Raw genomic sequence first — 19,790 nt, forward strand, 5'->3', positions numbered from 1 at the left:
ACTGCTACAGGGAAGATACAGGTAACTAATACACTGTTACACTGCTACAGGGAAGATACAGGTAACTAACACACTGTTACACTGTTACAGGGAAGATACAGGTAACTAACACACTGTTACACTGTTACAGGGAAGATACAGGTAACTAACACACTGCTACACTGCTACAGGGAAGATACAGGTAACTAACACACTGCTACAGGGGAAGATACAGGTAACTAACACACTGCTACAGGGAAGATACAGGTAACTAACACACTGTTACACTGCTACAGGGAAGATACAGGTAACTAACACACTGTTACACTGCTACAGGGGAAGATACAGGTAACTAACACACTGTTACAGGGTAGATACAGGTAACTAACACACTGCTACAGGGAAGATACAGGTAACTAACACACTGTTACACTGTTACAGGGAAGATACAGGTAACTAACACACTGCTACAGGGTAGATACAGGTAACTAACACACTGCTACAGGGAAGATACAGGTAACTAACACACTGCTACAGGGAAGATACAGGTAACTAACACACTGCTACAGGGAAGATACAGGTAACTAACACACTGTTACAGGGAAGATACAGGTAACTAACACACTGCTACAGGGGAAGATACAGGTAACTAACACACTGCTACAGGGAAGATACAGGTAACTAACACACTGTTACACTGTTACAGGGGAAGATACAGGTAACTAACACACTGCTACACTGTTACAGGGAAGATACAGGTAACTAACACACTGCTACACTGCTACAGGGGAAGATACAGGTAACTAACACACTGTTACAGGGTAGATACAGGTAACTAACACACTGCTACAGGGAAGATACAGGTAACTAACACACTGCTACAGGGAAGATACAGGTAACTAACACACTGTTACAGGGGAAGATACAGGTAACTAACACACTGCTACACGGGAAGATACAGGTAACTAACACACTGTTACAGGGAAGATACAGGTAACTAACACACTGCTACACTGCTACAGGGGAAGATACAGGTAACTAACACACTGTTACAGGGTAGATACAGGTAACTAACACACTGCTACAGGGAAGATACAGGTAACTAACACACTGCTACAGGGAAGATACAGGTAACTAACACACTGTTACAGGGTAGATACAGGTAACTAACACACTGCTACAGGGAAGATACAGGTAACTAACACACTGCTACAGGGAAGATACAGGTAACTAACACACTGTTACAGGGTAGATACAGGTAACTAACACACTGCTACAGGGAAGATACAGGTAACTAACACACTGCTACAGGGAAGATACAGGTAACTAACACACTGCTACAGGGAAGAGACAGGTAACTAACACACTGCTACAGGGAAGATACAGGTAACTAACACACTGTTACAGGGAAGATACAGGTAACTAACACACTGTTACACTGTTACAGGGAAGATACAGGTAACTAACACACTGCTACAGGGAAGATACAGGTAACTAACACACTGTTACAGGGAAGATACAGGTAACTAACACACTGTTACAGGGAAGATACAGGTAACTAACACACTGTTACACTGTTACAGGGGAAGATACAGGTAACTAACACACTGCTACAGGGAAGATACAGGTAACTAACACACTGTTACACTGTTACAGGGAAGATACAGGTAACTAACACACTGCTACAGGGAAGATACAGGTAACTAACACACTGCTACACTGCTACAGGGAAGATACAGGTAACTAACACACTGCTACAGGGAAGATACAGGTAACTAACACACTGTTACACTGTTACAGGGAAGATACAGGTAACTAACACACTGCTACACTGCTACAGGGAAGATACAGGTAACTAACACACTGTTACACTGTTACAGGGGGAGATACAGGTAACTAACACACTGTTACACTGTTACAGGGAAGATACAGGTAACTAACACACTGTTACACTGTTACAGGGAAGATACAGGTAACTAACACACTGCTACACTGCTACAGGGAAGATACAGGTAACTAACACACTGCTACAGGGGAAGATACAGGTAACTAACACACTGCTACAGGGAAGATACAGGTAACTAACACACTGTTACACTGCTACAGGGAAGATACAGGTAACTAACACACTGCTACACTGCTACAGGGGAAGATACAGGTAACTAACACACTGCTACAGGGAAGATACAGGTAACTAACACACTGTTACAGGGGAAGATACAGGTAACTAACACACTGCTACAGGGAAGATACAGGTAACTAACACACTGTTACACTGCTACAGGGAAGATACAGGTAACTAACACACTGTTACACTGTTACAGGGGAAGATACAGGTAACTAACACACTGCTACAGGGGAAGATACAGGTAACTAACACACTGTTACAGGGAAGATACAGGTAACTAACACACTGCTACAGGGAAGATACAGGTAACTAACACACTGCTACACTGCTACAGGGAAGATACAGGTAACTAACACACTGCTACAGGGAAGATACAGGTAACTAACACACTGTTACACTGTTACAGGGAAGATACAGGTAACTAACACACTGCTACACTGTTACAGGGGGAGATACAGGTAACTAACACACTGTTACACTGTTACAGGGAAGATACAGGTAACTAACACACTGTTACACTGTTACAGGGAAGATACAGGTAACTAACACACTGTTACACTGTTACAGGGAAGATACAGGTAACTAACACACTGCTACACTGCTACAGGGAAGATACAGGTAACTAACACACTGCTACAGGGAAGATACAGGTAACTAACACACTGCTACAGGGAAGATACAGGTAACTAACACACTGTTACACTGCTACAGGGGAAGATACAGGTAACTAACACACTGTTACAGGGTAGATACAGGTAACTAACACACTGTTACACTGTTACAGGGAAGATACAGGTAACTAACACACTGCTACAGGGTAGATACAGGTAACTAACACACTGCTACAGGGAAGATACAGGTAACTAACACACTGCTACAGGGAAGATACAGGTAACTAACACACTGCTACAGGGAAGATACAGGTAACTAACACACTGTTACACTGCTACAGGGAAGATACAGGTAACTAACACACTGCTACAGGGAAGATACAGGTAACTAACACACTGCTACAGGGAAGATACAGGTAACTAACACACTGTTACACTGCTACAGGGAAGATACAGGTAACTAACACACTGTTACAGGGGAAGATACAGGTAACTAACACACTGCTACAGGGAAGATACAGGTAACTAACACACTGTTACACTGCTACAGGGAAGATACAGGTAACTAACACACTGCTACAGGGGAAGATACAGGTAACTAACACACTGTTACAGGGAAGATACAGGTAACTAACACACTGCTACAGGGAAGATACAGGTAACTAACACACTGTTACACTGCTACAGGGAAGATACAGGTAACTAACACACTGCTACACTGCTACAGGGGAAGATACAGGTAACTAACACACTGTTACAGGGTAGATACAGGTAACTAACACACTGCTACAGGGAAGATACAGGTAACTAACACACTGCTACAGGGAAGATACAGGTAACTAACACACTGTTACAGGGGAAGATACAGGTAACTAACACACTGCTACAGGGGAAGATACAGGTAACTAACACACTGTTACAGGGTAGATACAGGTAACTAACACACTGCTACAGGGAAGATACAGGTAACTAACACACTGCTACACTGCTACAGGGAAGATACAGGTAACTAACACACTGCTACACTGCTACAGGGGAAGATACAGGTAACTAACACACTGCTACAGGGAAGATACAGGTAACTAACACACTGTTACAGGGGAAGATACAGGTAACTAACACACTGCTACAGGGAAGATACAGGTAACTAACACACTGTTACACTGCTACAGGGAAGATACAGGTAACTAACACACTGTTACACTGTTACAGGGGAAGATACAGGTAACTAACACACTGCTACAGGGGAAGATACAGGTAACTAACACACTGTTACAGGGAAGATACAGGTAACTAACACACTGCTACAGGGAAGATACAGGTAACTAACACACTGCTACACTGCTACAGGGAAGATACAGGTAACTAACACACTGCTACAGGGAAGATACAGGTAACTAACACACTGTTACACTGTTACAGGGAAGATACAGGTAACTAACACACTGCTACACTGTTACAGGGGGAGATACAGGTAACTAACACACTGTTACACTGTTACAGGGAAGATACAGGTAACTAACACACTGTTACACTGTTACAGGGAAGATACAGGTAACTAACACACTGTTACACTGTTACAGGGAAGATACAGGTAACTAACACACTGCTACACTGCTACAGGGAAGATACAGGTAACTAACACACTGCTACAGGGAAGATACAGGTAACTAACACACTGCTACAGGGAAGATACAGGTAACTAACACACTGTTACACTGCTACAGGGGAAGATACAGGTAACTAACACACTGTTACAGGGTAGATACAGGTAACTAACACACTGTTACACTGTTACAGGGAAGATACAGGTAACTAACACACTGCTACAGGGTAGATACAGGTAACTAACACACTGCTACAGGGAAGATACAGGTAACTAACACACTGCTACAGGGAAGATACAGGTAACTAACACACTGCTACAGGGAAGATACAGGTAACTAACACACTGTTACACTGCTACAGGGAAGATACAGGTAACTAACACACTGCTACAGGGAAGATACAGGTAACTAACACACTGCTACAGGGAAGATACAGGTAACTAACACACTGTTACACTGCTACAGGGAAGATACAGGTAACTAACACACTGTTACAGGGGAAGATACAGGTAACTAACACACTGCTACAGGGAAGATACAGGTAACTAACACACTGTTACACTGCTACAGGGAAGATACAGGTAACTAACACACTGCTACAGGGGAAGATACAGGTAACTAACACACTGTTACAGGGAAGATACAGGTAACTAACACACTGCTACAGGGAAGATACAGGTAACTAACACACTGTTACACTGCTACAGGGAAGATACAGGTAACTAACACACTGCTACACTGCTACAGGGGAAGATACAGGTAACTAACACACTGTTACAGGGTAGATACAGGTAACTAACACACTGCTACAGGGAAGATACAGGTAACTAACACACTGCTACAGGGAAGATACAGGTAACTAACACACTGTTACAGGGGAAGATACAGGTAACTAACACACTGCTACAGGGGAAGATACAGGTAACTAACACACTGTTACAGGGTAGATACAGGTAACTAACACACTGCTACAGGGAAGATACAGGTAACTAACACACTGCTACAGGGAAGATACAGGTAACTAACACACTGTTACAGGGGAAGATACAGGTAACTAACACACTGCTACAGGGGAAGATACAGGTAACTAACACACTGCTACAGGGAAGATACAGGTAACTAACACACTGTTACACTGCTACACATCCACACATAAAGCACAACCAATAGTTCCCTCTCGCTCTCCCACCCCTCTCTCTCTCGTTCCCGCCCCCACCTCTCTCCCTCCCCCTTTCTCTCTCCTTCCCTCTCCTTCCCTCCCCATCTCTCTCCCTCTCTCCCTTTCTCTCTCCTTCTCTCCCCATCCCTCTCCTTCTTTCCTTCCCTCCCCATCCCTCTCCTTCTCTCCTTCCCTCTCTCTCTCTCCCTAGATGTACGGTGCTCAGCTTGAGGAGGCCCGTCAGAGACTATCCTCACTAGAGAAAGAACGCAGCCAGCTAACCAATGACCTCGTCATGCTCCAGAAAACCCTAACCCAGTCTGACCTCCATGGGTCAACCCTGCTCTCAGCCTGCACCCTACTGGCTGGGGCGCTCACACACCTCACTCACGCCACACACACACTCCGCACACAGAAAACTCTCCTCACGCGCCGCTTGGCGGAGCGAGAGGGCCTTGAGATGGAGGTTAGAACACTAGTACAAGCTCTGGGGGAGGGAAGAGGAGAGGGGGATGAGGAGAGGAAGAGAGGAGGGGTGAGGAGGTGGAGAAGGTGTGTGGTGTGTGTGATAGCTGTGAACAGGTTGTGTGTGTTGGGACGGGGGAGTAGGCTGGTGTTTAGGGTGGGTGGGCAGGGGTACCCCTTTATAGGAGTGCATGTTTCAGTCTTCCCTCCTCTGGAAGAGAGAGAGAAGGACTCAACACCGCCATCTAAAGGTGAGCAGGACAATGACACAACTGCACTGTGAAATTATTATTTAGAAAATATTTGTGAATGTTTGGATTGAAAACCTACAGGACAGTAGGTCTGCAGGAAGAGGGTTGGGCTGCCCTGGTATACAGCTACGGTCAAAAGTCACTTTTTGTAACCGGTTAGGAGAATTTACATAGCAGGTTAGGAGAATTAACGTAGCAGGTTAGGAGAATTAATGTAGCAGGTTAGGAGAATTAACGGAGCAGGTTAGGAGAATTAATGTAGCAGGTTAGGAGAATTAATGTAGCAGGTTAGGAGAATTAACGGAGCAGGTTAGGGAGAATTAATGTAGCAGGTTAGGAGAATTAACGTAGCAGGTTAGGAGAATTAATGTAGCAGGTTAGGAGAATTTACATAGCAGGTTAGGAGAATTCATGTAGCAGGTTAGGAGAATTAATGTAGCAGGTTAGGAGAATTAACGGAGCAGGTTAGGAGAATTAATGTAGCAGGTTAGGAGAATTAACGGAGCAGGTTAGGAGAATTAACGGAGCAGGTTAGGGAGAATTAATGTAGCAGATTAGGAGAATTAATGTAGCAGGTTAGGAGAATTAACGGAGCAGGTTAGGAGAATTAATGTAGCAGGTTAGGAGAATTAACGGAGCAGGTTAGGAGAATTAATGTAGCAGGTTAGGAGAATTAACGGAGCAGGTTAGGAGAATTAACGGAGCAGGTTAGGGAGAATTAATGTAGCATGTTAGGAGAATTAACGGAGCAGGTTAGGAGAATTAATGTAGCAGGTTAGGAGAATTAACGGAGCAGGTTAGGAGAATTAACGGAGCAGGTTAGGAGAATTAACGTAGCAGGTTAGGAGAATTAATGTAGCAGGTTAGGAGAATTAATGTAGCAGGTTTGGAGAATTAACGTAGCAGGTTAGGGAGAATTAATGTAGCAGGTTAGGGAGAATTAGGTTAAGGTTAGGAAAAGGGTTAAGGTTAGCTAAAATGCAAGAAATGTGCTGTATTCAATCTAGCCATAACCTTTTTGGACAGCTGAAGCAAGGTACACAATTCTTCTTTAGGAAAATGACAATTTCTGGTAAAATAACTTGTAGAGCCAGAAATATTGGATGAAAAAGTACTATGTTTAAAAACAGCAAGATTTCTCTCGGGAATGAACTATGAAGCGATGAATGTATGGATGGGATAATATCATATTGACCCGTTCTCTCTGGCTCTCTCAGGTGAAGAAGATGATGGTGATGAAGGTAGAGGAACACTGTGTGTGAGGTGGCTCCGTCGTAAAGATATCTCCTCCTTCATCTTGTCTTCCATGGCTGAACTACAAGAGGCCTTAGAAAACACAGGTAACTCTCTCTCTCTCAAACACACACACACACACACACACACACACACACACACACACACACACACACACACACACACACACACACACACACACACACACACACACAGAGAGAGAGAGTTAGCTAGCGCAAACTGGTGGAGGAATCTGGAGGTAGTGAACCAGCAGTCGGAAGGTTACTGTCTTCTATATCCCAGGTGTTATCTACCTGCTCCGTGGTTACTGTCTTCTATATCCCAGGTGTTATCTACCTGCTCCATGGTTACCGTGTGGTTACCGTCTTCTATATCCCAGGTGTTATCTACCTGCTCCGTGGTTACTGTCTTCTATATCCCAGGTGTTATCTACCTGCTCCGTGGTTACCGTCTTCTATATCCCAGGTGTTATCTACCTGCTCCGTGGTTACCGTCTTCTATATCCCAGGTGTTATCTACCTGCTGCGTGGTTACCGTCTTCTATATCCCAGGTGTTATCTACCTGCTCCGTGGTTACTGTCTTCTATATCCCAGGTGTTATCTACCTGCTCCGTGGTTACCGTCTTCTATATCCCAGGTGTTATCTACCTGCTGCGTGGTTACCGTCTTCTATATCCCAGGTGTTATCTACCTGCTCCGTGGTTACTGTCTTCTATATCCCAGGTGTTATCTACCTGCTCCGTGGTTACCGTCTTCTATATCCCAGGTGTTATCTACCTGCTCCGTGGTTACTGTCTTCTATATCCCAGGTGTTATCTACCTGCTCCGTGGTTACTGTCTTCTATATCCCAGGTGTTATCTACCTGCTGCGTGGTTACTGTCTTCTATATCCCAGGTGTTATCTACCTGCTCCGTGGTTACTGTCTTCTATATCCCAGGTGTTATCTACCTGCTGCGTGGTTACTGTCTGCTATATCCCAGGTGTTATCTACCTGCTCCATGGTTACCGTGTGGTTACCGTCTTCTATATCCCAGGTGTTATCTACCTGCTCCGTGGTTACTGTCTTCTATATCCCAGGTGTTATCTACCTGCTCCGTGGTTACTGTCTTCTATATCCCAGGTGTTATCTACCTGCTGCGTGGTTACTGTCTTCTATATCCCAGGTGTTATCTACCTGCTCCATGGTTACCGTGTGGTTACCGTCTTCTATATCCCAGGTGTTATCTACCTGCTCCGTGGTTACTGTCTTCTATATCCCAGGTGTTATCTACCTGCTCCATGGTTACCGTCTTCTATATCCCAGGTGTTATCTACCTGCTCCATGGTTACTGTCTTCTATATCCCAGGTGTTATCTACCTGCTCCGTGGTTACCGTCTTCTATATCCCAGGTGTTATCTACCTGCTCCGTGGTTACTGTCTTCTATATCCCAGGTGTTATCTACCTGCTCCGTGGTTACTGTCTTCTATATCCCAGGTGTTATCTACCTGCTCCATGGTTACCGTGTGGTTACTGTCTTCTATATCCCAGGTGTTATCTACCTGCTGCGTGGTTACCGTCTTCTATATCCCAGGTGTTATCTACCTGCTCCGTGGTTACCGTCTTCTATATCCCAGGTGTTATCTACCTGCTCCGTGGTTACTGTCTTCTATATCCCAGGTGTTATCTACCTGCTCCGTGGTTACTGTCTTCTATATCCCAGGTGTTATCTACCTGCTCCGTGGTTACTGTCTTCTATATCCCAGGTGTTATCTACCTGCTCCGTGGTTACCGTCTTCTATATCCCAGGTGTTATCTACCTGCTCCGTGGTTACTGTCTTCTATATCCCAGGTGTTATCTACCTGCTCCGTGGTTACTGTCTTCTATATCCCAGGTGTTATCTACCTGCTCCGTGGTTACTGTCTTCTATATCCCAGGTGTTATCTACCTGCTCCGTGGTTACCGTGTGGTTACCGTCTTCTATATCCCAGGTGTTATCTACCTGCTCCGTGGTTACCGTGTGGTTACCGTCTTCTATATCCCAGGTGTTATCTACCTGCTCCGTGGTTACTGTCTTCTATATCCCAGGTGTTATCTACCTGCTCCATGGTTACTGTCTTCTATATCCCAGGTGTTATCTACCTGCTCCGTGGTTACCGTCTTCTATATCCCAGGTGTTATCTACCTGCTCCGTGGTTACCGTCTTCTATATCCCAGGTGTTATCTACCTGCTCCGTGGTTACCGTCTTCTATATCCCAGGTGTTATCTACCTGCTCCGTGGTTACTGTCTTCTATATCCCAGGTGTTATCTACCTGCTCCGTGGTTACTGTCTTCTATATGCAAGGTGTTATCTACCTGCTCCGTGGTTACTGTCTTCTATATCCCAGGTGTTATCTACCTGCTCCGTGGTTACCGTCTTCTATATCCCAGGTGTTATCTACCTGCTCCGTGGTTACTGTCTTCTATATCCCAGGTGTTATCTACCTGCTGCGTGGTTACTGTCTTCTATATCCCAGGTGTTATCTACCTGCTGCGTGGTTACTGTCTTCTATATCCCAGGTGTTATCTACCTGCTCCGTGGTTACCGTCTTCTATATCCCAGGTGTTATCTACCTGCTGCGTGGTTACCGTCTTCTATATCCCAGGTGTTATCTACCTGCTGCGTGGTTACCGTCTTCTATATCCCAGGTGTTATCTACCTGCTCCGTGGTTACCGTCTTCTATATCCCAGGTGTTATCTACCTGCTCCGTGGTTACTGTCTTCTGAGTTTTCAGTGAAAACTTAAATGACTAAAACCAGATGTGACGTATTTAGAAGTAAGCATGCAGTTCCCTAAATGTCATGGGGTCATGTCAATGTCATGGGCCCACCATTGATTTTGTTACAGTGTCTGAGTTAGTCAGATGGTACAATAACACGGCATAAGCCATGGCAAAATGGGTAGAATTGCAGGAAATTTGCTTTCGAGAAGCAACATTTTGTCTGTGCGACCAAGACGAGGTCCTCTAAGGACAATGACCCATAACACACCTCCAGGCTGTGTAAGGGCTATTTGACCAAGAAGGAGAAGTGATGGAGTGTTGCATCAGATGATCTGGCTTCCACAATCACCTGACCTCAACCCAATTGAGATGGTTTGGGATGAGTTGGACCGCAGAGTGAAGGAAAAGCAGCCAACAAGTCCTCAGCATATGTGGGAACTCCTTCAAGACTGTTGGAAAAGCATTCCAGGTGAAGCTGGTTGAGAGAATGTCAAGAGTGTGCAAAGCTGTCATCAAGGCAAAGGGTGGCTACTTTGAAGAATCTCAAATATATTTAGATTTGTTTTAACTTTTTTTTTTTTGGTTACTACATGATATGTTATTTCATAGTTTTGATGTCTTCACTATTATTCTACAATGTAGAAAATAGTAAAAATAAAGAAAAACCCTTGAATGAGTAGGTGTGTCCAAACTTTTGACTGGTACTGTATATATAAATACACACAGTGCATTCGGAAAGTATTCAGACCCCTTTGACTTATTCCACATTTTGTTTCCGATACTGTATTGTCTGTGTCTCTTTCTCCTCCAGTTTCTTCCTCTCGGGTAGTATTGTCTGCCGCTCGTAACAGTCTGTCCCACCTCCTGGACCACCTCCTCACCCCCTCAGACCAAGGGTCCAATCTCACACCCTATGGTGTGAACAAGGGTACTCTGGTTAGTAGGCTGGGACAGGGCCTACACCGACTCACGGCCAAACAGTTGAGCAGTAAGGTTAGTAGTGGTCTATAACAATGTATTTCATAGAGAATATATATATATATATTATTATTATTTTGACTTACTCTGTTGACTACCTGAGTTCGAGGTTGCCACGGGAACAAGAGTGACATTCTAGATTGAAGTCCAGGACTGGATCAACAGTCCACCAGAATGGGCACTACAGGAATTATTTTGAACAGAGTTATTTTTGTGTTTTAAGCCGTTTTTAGGAGGACATTTTGAATGTTCCCCCCCGTCTCCCAACTGTAACACTGTTTAAACCCCCTAACCTGGGTCCTCTGCTGTTTAACCCCCTAACCTGGGTCCTCTACTGTTTAAACCCCCCTAACCTGGGTCCTCTACTGTTTAAACCCCCTAACCTGGGTCCTCTGCTGTTTAACCCCCCCTAACCTGGGTCCTCTGCTGTTTAACCCCTAACCTGGGTCCCCTGCTGTTTAAACCCCCTAACCTGGGTCCTAAACCCCTAACCTGGGTCCCCTGCTGTTTAAACCCCTAACCTGGGTCCCCTGCTGTTTAACCCCCTAACCTGGGTCCCCTGCTGTTTAAACCCCCTAACCTGGGTCCCCTGCTGTTTAAACCCCCTAACCTGGGTCCCCTGCTGTTTAAACCTCCTAACCTGGGTCCCCTGCTGTTTTAACCCCCTAACCTGGGTCCCCAACAGGTTAAACCCCCTAACCTGGGTCCTCTGCTGTTAAACCCCTAACCTGGGTCCTCTGCTGTTTAACCCCTAACCTGGGTCCCCTGCTGTTTAAACCCCTAACCTGGGTCCTAACCCCCTAACCTGGGTCCCCTGCTGTTTAAACCCCCTAACCTGGGTCCCCTGCTGTTTAAACCCCCTAACCTGGGTCCTAACCCCCTAACCTGGGTCCCCTGCTGTTTAACCCCTAACCTGGGTCCCCAACAGGTTAAACCCCCTAACCTGGGTCCTCTGCTGTTTAACCCCCTAACCTGGGTCCTCTGCTGTTTAAACCCCCTAACCTGGGTCCCCTGCTGTTTAAACCCCCTAACCTGGGTCCCCAACAGGTTAAACCCCCTAACCTGGGTCCTCTACTGATTAAACCCCCTAACCTGGGTCCTCTGCTGTTTAACCCCTAACCTGGGTCCTCTACTGTTTAACCCCCTAACCTGGGTCCTCTACTGTTTAAACCCCCTAACCTGGGTCCTCTACTGTTTAAACCCCCCTAACCTGGGTCCTCTACTGTTTAAACCCCCTAACCTGGGTCCCCTGCTGTTTACCCCCCTAACCTGGGTCCCCTACTGTTTAACCCCTAACCTGGGTCCCCAACAGGTTAAACCTCCTAACCTGGGTCCTCTGCTGTTTAACCCCTAACCTGGGTCCTCTGCTGTTTAAACCCCCTAACCTGGGTCCCCTGCTGTTTAACCCCTAACCTGGGTCCCCAACAGGTTAAACCCCCTAACCTGGGTCCCCTGCTGTTTAAACCCCCTAACCTGGGTCCTCTGTTGTTTAAACCCCCTAACCTGGGTCCCCTGCTGTTTAACCCCTAAACTGGGTCCCCTACTGTTTAAACCCCTAACCTGGGTCCTCTACTGTTTAAACCCCCTAACCTGGGTCCCCTGCTGTTTAACCCCTAACCTGGGTCCCCTGCTGTTTAACCCCCCTAACCTGGGTCCTCTACTGTTTAACCCCCTAACCTGGGTCCTCTACTGTTTAAACCCCCCTAACCTGGGTCCTCTGCTGTTTAAACCCCCTAACCTGGGTCCTCTACTGTTTAAACCCCCTAACCTGGGTCCCCTGCTGTTTAACCCCCTAACCTGGGTCCTCTACTGATTAAACCCCATAACCTGGGTCCTCTGCTGTTTAACCCCCTAACCTGGGTCCTCTGCTGTTTAAACCCCCTAACCTGGGTCCCCTGCTGTTTAACCCCCTAACCTGGGTCCACAACAGGTTAAACCCCCTAACCTGGGTCCCCAACTGATTAAACCCCCTAACCTGGGTCCTCTGCTGTTTAAACCCCCTAACCTGGGTCCCCTGCTGTTTAAACCCCCTAACCTGGGTCCCCTGCTGTTTAAACCCCCCTAACCTGGGTCCCCTGCTGTTTAAACCCCCCTAACCTGGGTCCTCTGCTGTTTAAACCCCCTAACCTGGGTCCCCAACAGGTTAAACCCCCTAACCTGGGTCCTCTGCTGTTTAAACCCCCCTAACCTGGGTCCTCTGCTGTTTAAACCCCCAACCTGGGTCCTCTGCTGTTTAACCCCCTAACCTGGGTCCTCTACTGTTTAAACCCCCAACCTGGGTCCTCTGCTGTTTAACCCCCCTAACCTGGGTCCTCTACTGTTTAAACCCCTAACCTGGGTCCTCTGCTGTTTAAACCCCCTAACCTGGGTCCTCTACTGTTTAAACCCCCTAACCTGGGTCCTCTGCTGTTTAACCCCCTAACCTGGGTCCTCTGCTGTTTAAACCCCCTAACCTGGGTCCTCTACTGTTTAAACCCCCTAACCTGGGTCCCCTGCTGTTTAACCCCCTAACCTGGGTCCTCTGCTGATTAAACCCCCTAACCTGGGTCCTCTGCTGTTTAAACCCCCTAACCTGGGTCCCCTGCTGTTTAACCCCCTAACCTGGGTCCTCTACTGTTTAAACCCCCCTAACCTGTGTCCTCTACTGTTTAAACCCCCCTAACCTGGGTCCTCTGCTGTTTAAACCCCCTAACCTGGGTCCACAACAGGTTAAACCCCCCTAACCTGGGTCCCCAACTGATTAAACCCCCTAACCTGGGTCCTCTGCTGTTTAAACACCCTAACCTGGGTCCCCTGCTGTTTAAACCCCCTAACCTGGGTCCCCTGCTGTTAAACCCCTAACCTGGGTCCCCTGCTGTTTAAACCCCCTAACCTGGGTCCCCTGCTGTTTAAACCCCCTAACCTGGGTCCCCTGCTGTTTAAACCCCCTAACCTGGGTCCTAACCCCCCTAACCTGGGTCCCCTGCTGTTTAACCCCTAACCTGGGTCCCCAACAGGTTAAACCCCCTAACCTGGGTCCTCTGCTGTTAAACCCCTAACCTGGGTCCTCTGCTGTTTAACCCCCTAACCTGGGTCCCCTGCTGTTTAAACCCCCTAACCTGGGTCCTAACCCCCCTAACCTGGGTCCCCTGCTGTTTAAACCCCCTAACCTGGGTCCTCTGCTGTTTAACCCCTAACCTGGGTCCCCTGCTGTTTAAACCCCTAACCTGGGTCCTAAACCCCTAACCTGGGTCCCCTGCTGTTTAAACCCCCTAACCTGGGTCCCCTGCTGTTTAAACCCCTAACCTGGGTCCTAAACCCCTAACCTGGGTCCCCTGCTGTTTAAACCCCCTAACCTGGGTCCCCTGCTGTTTAAACCCCCCTAACCTGGGTCCCCTGCTGTTTTAACCCCCTAACCTGGGTCCCCAACAGGTTAAACCCCCCTAACCTGGGTCCTCTGCTGTTAAACCCCCTAACCTGGGTCCTCTGCTGTTTAACCCCCTAACCTGGGTCCCCTGCTGTTTAAACCCCCTAACCTGGGTCCTAACCCCCCTAACCTGGGTCCCCTGCTGTTTAAACCCCCTAACCTGGGTCCCCTGCTGTTTAAACCCCTAACCTGGGTCCTAACCCCTAACCTGGGTCCCCTGCTGTTTAACCCCTAACCTGGGTCCCCAACAGGTTAAACCCCCTAACCTGGGTCCCCTGCTGTTTAACCCCCTAACCTGGGTCCTCTGTTGTTTAAACCCCTAACCTGGGTCCCCTGCTGTTTAACCCCTAACCTGGGTCCTCTACTGTTTAAACCCCCTAACCTGGGTCCCCTGCTGTTTAACCCCCTAACCTGGGTCCCCTGCTGTTTAACCCCCTAACCTGGGTCCTCTACTGTTTAACCCCTAACCTGGGTCCTCTACTGTTTAAACCCCCCTAACCTGGGTCCTCTACTGTTTAAACCCCCCTAACCTGGGTCCCCTGCTGTTTAACCCCCTAACCTGGGTCCTCTACTGATTAAACCCCCTAACCTGGGTCCTCTGCTGTTTAACCCCTAACCTGGGTCCTCTGCTGTTTAAACCCCTAACCTGGGTCCCCTGCTGTTTAACCCCCTAACCTGGGTCCACAACAGGTTAAACCCCCTAACCTGGGTCCCCAACTGATTAAACCCCTAACCTGGGTCCTCTGCTGTTTAAACCCCCTAACCTGGGTCCCCTGCTGTTTAAACCCCTAACCTGGGTCCCCTGCTGTTTAAACCCCCTAACCTGGGTCCCCTGCTGATTAAACCCCTAACCTGGGTCCCCTACTGTTTAACCCCCTAACCTGGGTCCTCTGCTGTTTAAACCCCCTAACCTGGGTCCCCAACAGGTTAAACCCCTAACCTGGGTCCTCTGCTGTTTAAACCCCCAACCTGGGTCCTCTGCTGTTTAAACCCCCCTAACCTGGGTCCCCAACTGATTAAACCCCCTAACCTGGGTCCTCTGCTGTTTAAACCCCCCTAACCTGGGTCCCCTGCTGTTTAAACCCCTAACCTGGGTCCCCTGCTGTTTAAACCCCCTAACCTGGGTCCCCTGCTGATTAAACCCCCTAACCTGGGTCCCCTACTGTTTAACCCCCCTAACCTGGGTCCTCTGCTGTTTAAACCCCTAACCTGGGTCCCCAACAGGTTAAACCCCCTAACCTGGGTCCTCTGCTGTTTAAACCCCCCTAACCTGGGTCCTCTGCTGTTTAAACCCCCAACCTGGGTCCTCTGCTGTTTAACCCCTAACCTGGGTCCTCTACTGTTTAAACCCCCAACCTGGGTCCTCTGCTGTTTAACCCCCTAACCTGGGTCCTCTACTGTTTAAACCCCCTAACCTGGGTCCTCTGCTGTTTAAACCCCCTAACCTGGGTCCTCTACTGTTTAAACCCCCTAACCTGGGTCCTCTGCTGTTTAAACCCCCTAACCTGGGTCCTCTACTGTTTAAACCCCCTAACCTGGGTCCCCTGCTGTTTAACCCCCCTAACCTGGGTCCTCTGCTGATTAAACCCCTAACCTGGGTCCCCTGCTGTTTAACCCCCTAACCTGGGTCCTCTACTGTTTAAACCCCTAACCTGGGTCCCCTGCTGATTAAACCCCCTAACCTGGGTCCTCTGCTGTTTAACCCCTAACCTGGGTCCTCTGCTGTTTAACCCCTAACCTGGGTCCTCTGCTGTTTAACCCCTAACCTGGGTCCCCTGCTGTTTAACCCCCTAACCTGGGTCCTCTGCTGTTTAACAACCGCCCCTAACCAACCTGGGTCCCCTGCTGATTAAACCCCCTAACCTGGGTCCTCTGCTGATTAAACCCCTAACCTGGGTCCCCTGCTGGTTAACCCCTAACCTGGGTCCCCTGCTGATTAAACCCCTAACCTGGGTCCTCTGCTGATTAAACCCCTAACCTGGGTCCCCTGCTGATTAAACCCCTAACCTGGGTCCTCTGCTGATTAAACCCCTAACCTGGGTCCTCTGCTGTTTAACCCCTAACCTGGGTCCTCTGCTGATTAAACCCCCTAACCTGGGTCCCCTGCTGATTAAACCCCCTAACCTGGGTCCTCTGCTGATTAAACCCCCTAACCTGGGTCCTAACCCCCCTAACCTGGGTCCTCTACTGTTTAACCCCCCCTAACCTGGGTCCTAACCCCTAACCTGGGTCCTAACCCCTAACCTGGGTCCTAACCCCTAACCTGGGTCCTCTACTGTTTAACCCCCCTAACCTGGGTCCTAACCCCTAACCTGGGTCCTAACCCCCTAACCTGGGTCCTAACCCCCTAACCTGGGTCCTAACCCCTAACCTGGGTCCTAACTCCCTAACCTGGGTCCTAACCCCCTAACCTGGGTCCTAACCCCTAACCTGGGTCCTAACCCCCCTAACCTGGGTCCTAACCCCCTAACCTGGGTCCTAACCCCCTAACCTGGGTCCTAACCCCTAACCTGGGTCCTAACCCCCTAACCTGGGTCCTAACCCCCTAACCTGGGTCCTCTGCTGTTTAACCCCTAACCTGGGTCCTAACCCCTAACCTGGGTCCTAACCCCCCTAACCTGGGTCCTAACCCCTAACCTGGGTCCTAACCCCCTAACCTGGGTCCTAACCCCCTAACCTGGGTCCCCTACTGTTTAACCCCTAACCTGGGTCCTAACCCCCTAACCTGGGTCCCCTACTGTTTAACCCCCTAACCTGGGTCCTAACCCCCTAACCTGGGTCCCCTACTGTTTAACCCCCTAACCTGGGTCCTAACCCCCCTAACCTGGGTCCTAACCCCTAACCTGGGTCCTAACCCCTAACCTGGGTCCTAACCCCTAACCTGGATCCTAACCCCCTAACCTGGGTCCTAACCCCCTAACCTGGGTCCTAACTCCCTAACCTGGATCCTAACCCCTAACTCTGGGTCCTAACCCCTAACCTGGGTCCTAACCCCTAACCTGGATCCTAACCCTAACCTGGGTCCTAACCCCCTAACCTGGATCCTAACCCCTAACCTGGGTCCTAACTCCTAACCTGGGTCCTAACCCCTAACCTGGATCCTAACCCCTAACCTGGGTCCTAACCCCTAACCTGGGTCCTAACCCCTAACCTGGATCCTAACCCCTAACTTGGGTCCTAACCCCCTAACCTGGGTCCTAACCCCTAACCTGGGTCCTAACCCCCTAACCTGGGTCCTAACCCCCTAACCTGGGTCCTAACCCCTAACCTGGGTCCTAACCCCTAACCTGGGTCCTAACCCCTAACCTGGGTCCTAACCCCCTAACCTGGGTCCTCTGCTGATTAACCCCCTAACCTGGGTCCTAACCCCCCTAACCTGGGTCCTAACCCCCAACCTGGGTCCTAACCCCCCTAACCTGGGTCCTAACCCCCCTAACCTGGGTCCTAACCCCCCTAACCTGGGTCCTCTGCATGCCTCAGGACTGAGTTAGCCCTCTGAACTAAAGCCCTTGGCATTAGCTCCGAGGTCAAATGTTAGTCTTCAGTCTTAACTGACTTCATCCGTATGCATCCAGGGAATACAGTGGCAGTACATGAACGTATACACCAGTTTGTAAGTCGCTCTGGATAAGAGCGTCTGCTAAATGACTTAAATGTAAATGTATACAGGTAACTGTCAGAATAAAGGAGACCCCAACATAAAGTACCTCAGCAGGGCGTTCGAGCCACCAGAACAGCTTCCATGCACCTTGGCACAGATCCTTTCTGCGACCCTATTGGAGGGATGAGACACCATTCTTCTTCTACCAGAAATTCCATCATGTGGTGTTTTGTTGTTGTTGTTGATGACGGTGGTGGAAAACCCTGTCTCAGGCACCGCTCCAGAATCTACCGTAAGTGTTCAATCGGGTTGAGATCTGGTGACTGAGACGGCCATGGTGCATACAGGAAGTATTCAGACCCCTCGATTATTTACACATTTTGTTTCGTTTACAGCTTTATTCTAAAATGGATTAAATTGTATTTTTTTCCCTCATCAATCTACAAACAATACCCCATAACGACAAAGCAAAAACAGGTTTTAAGACATTTTTGCAAATGTATTAATAAAAAAAAACTGAAATATTACATTTACATAAGTATTCAGACCCTTTACTCAGTACTTTGTTGAAGCACCTTTGGCAGCGATTACAGCCTCGAGTCTTCTAGGGTATGACGATACAAGCTTGGCACACCTGTATTTGGGGAGTTTCTCCCATTCGTCTCTGCAGATCCTCTCAAGCTCTGTCAGGTTGGATGGGGAGCGTCGCTGCACAGCTATTTTCTGGGTCTCTCCAGAGATGTTCGATCAGGTTCAAGTCCGGGCTCTGGCTGGGCCACTCAAGGACATTCAGAGACTTGTCCCAAAGCCACTCTTGTTGTCTTGGCTGTGTGTTTAGGGTCGTTGTCCAGTTGGAAGGTGAACCTTCACCCCAGTTTGAGGTCCTGAGCGCTCTGGAGCAGGTTTTCATCAATGATCTCTCTGTACTTTGCTCTGTTCATCTTTCCGTCGATCCTGACTAGTCTCCCAGTCCCTGCCGCTGAAAAACATCCCCACAACATGATGCTGCCACCACCATGCTTCACCGTAGGGATGGTGCCAGGATTCCTCCAGACGTGACGCTTGGCATTCAGGCAAAGAGTTCAATCTTGGTTTCATCAGACCAGAGAATCTTGTTTCTCATGGTCTGAGTCGTTTAGGTGCCTTTTGGCAAACTCCAAGCGGGCTGTCATGTGACTTTTACTGAGGAGTGGCTTCCGTCTGGCCACTCTACCATAAAGGCCTGATTGGTGGAGTGCTGCAGAGATGGTTGTCCGTCTGTAAGGTTCTCCCATCTCCACAGAGGAACTCTGGAGCTCTGTCAGAGTGACCATCAGGTTCTTGGTCACCTCCCTGACTAAGGCCCTTCTCCCCTGATTGCTCAGTTTGGCCGGGCGGCCAGCTCTAGGAAGAGCCTTGGTTCCAAACTTCTTCCAATTAAGAATGATGGAGGCCAATGTGTTCTTGGGGACCTTCAATGTTGCAGAAATGTTTTGGTACCCTTCCCCAGATCTGTGCCTCGACACAATCCTGTCTCTGAGCTCTACGGACAATTCCTTCAACCTCATGGCTTGGTTTTAGCTCTGACATGCTCTGTCAAGTGTGGGACCTTATATAGACAGGTATG

At 48.3% G+C, this 19,790-nt stretch overlaps 1 protein-coding gene across 5 annotated transcripts in view; it reads left to right on the plus strand.

The window, feature by feature from the left end:
* Positions 1 to 19,790, plus strand: part of ccdc171 (coiled-coil domain containing 171) — a 107,198-nt gene that overhangs the window by 52,616 nt on the left and 34,792 nt on the right. For all 5 annotated transcript variants that reach the window (XM_045713762.1, XM_045713763.1, XM_045713764.1 and 2 more), the window contains 3 exons: positions 5,696 to 6,200; positions 7,418 to 7,540; positions 11,011 to 11,192. In XM_045713762.1, the coding sequence (XP_045569718.1) occupies positions 5,696 to 6,200; positions 7,418 to 7,540; positions 11,011 to 11,192 (810 nt within the window). The remainder of the gene's footprint in view (positions 1 to 5,695; positions 6,201 to 7,417; positions 7,541 to 11,010; positions 11,193 to 19,790) is intronic.

The sequence above is a fragment of the Salmo salar genome, unplaced genomic scaffold, assembly GCF_905237065.1.
Source record: "Salmo salar unplaced genomic scaffold, Ssal_v3.1, whole genome shotgun sequence".
NCBI classification, from domain to species: Eukaryota; Metazoa; Chordata; class Actinopteri; order Salmoniformes; family Salmonidae; genus Salmo; species Salmo salar.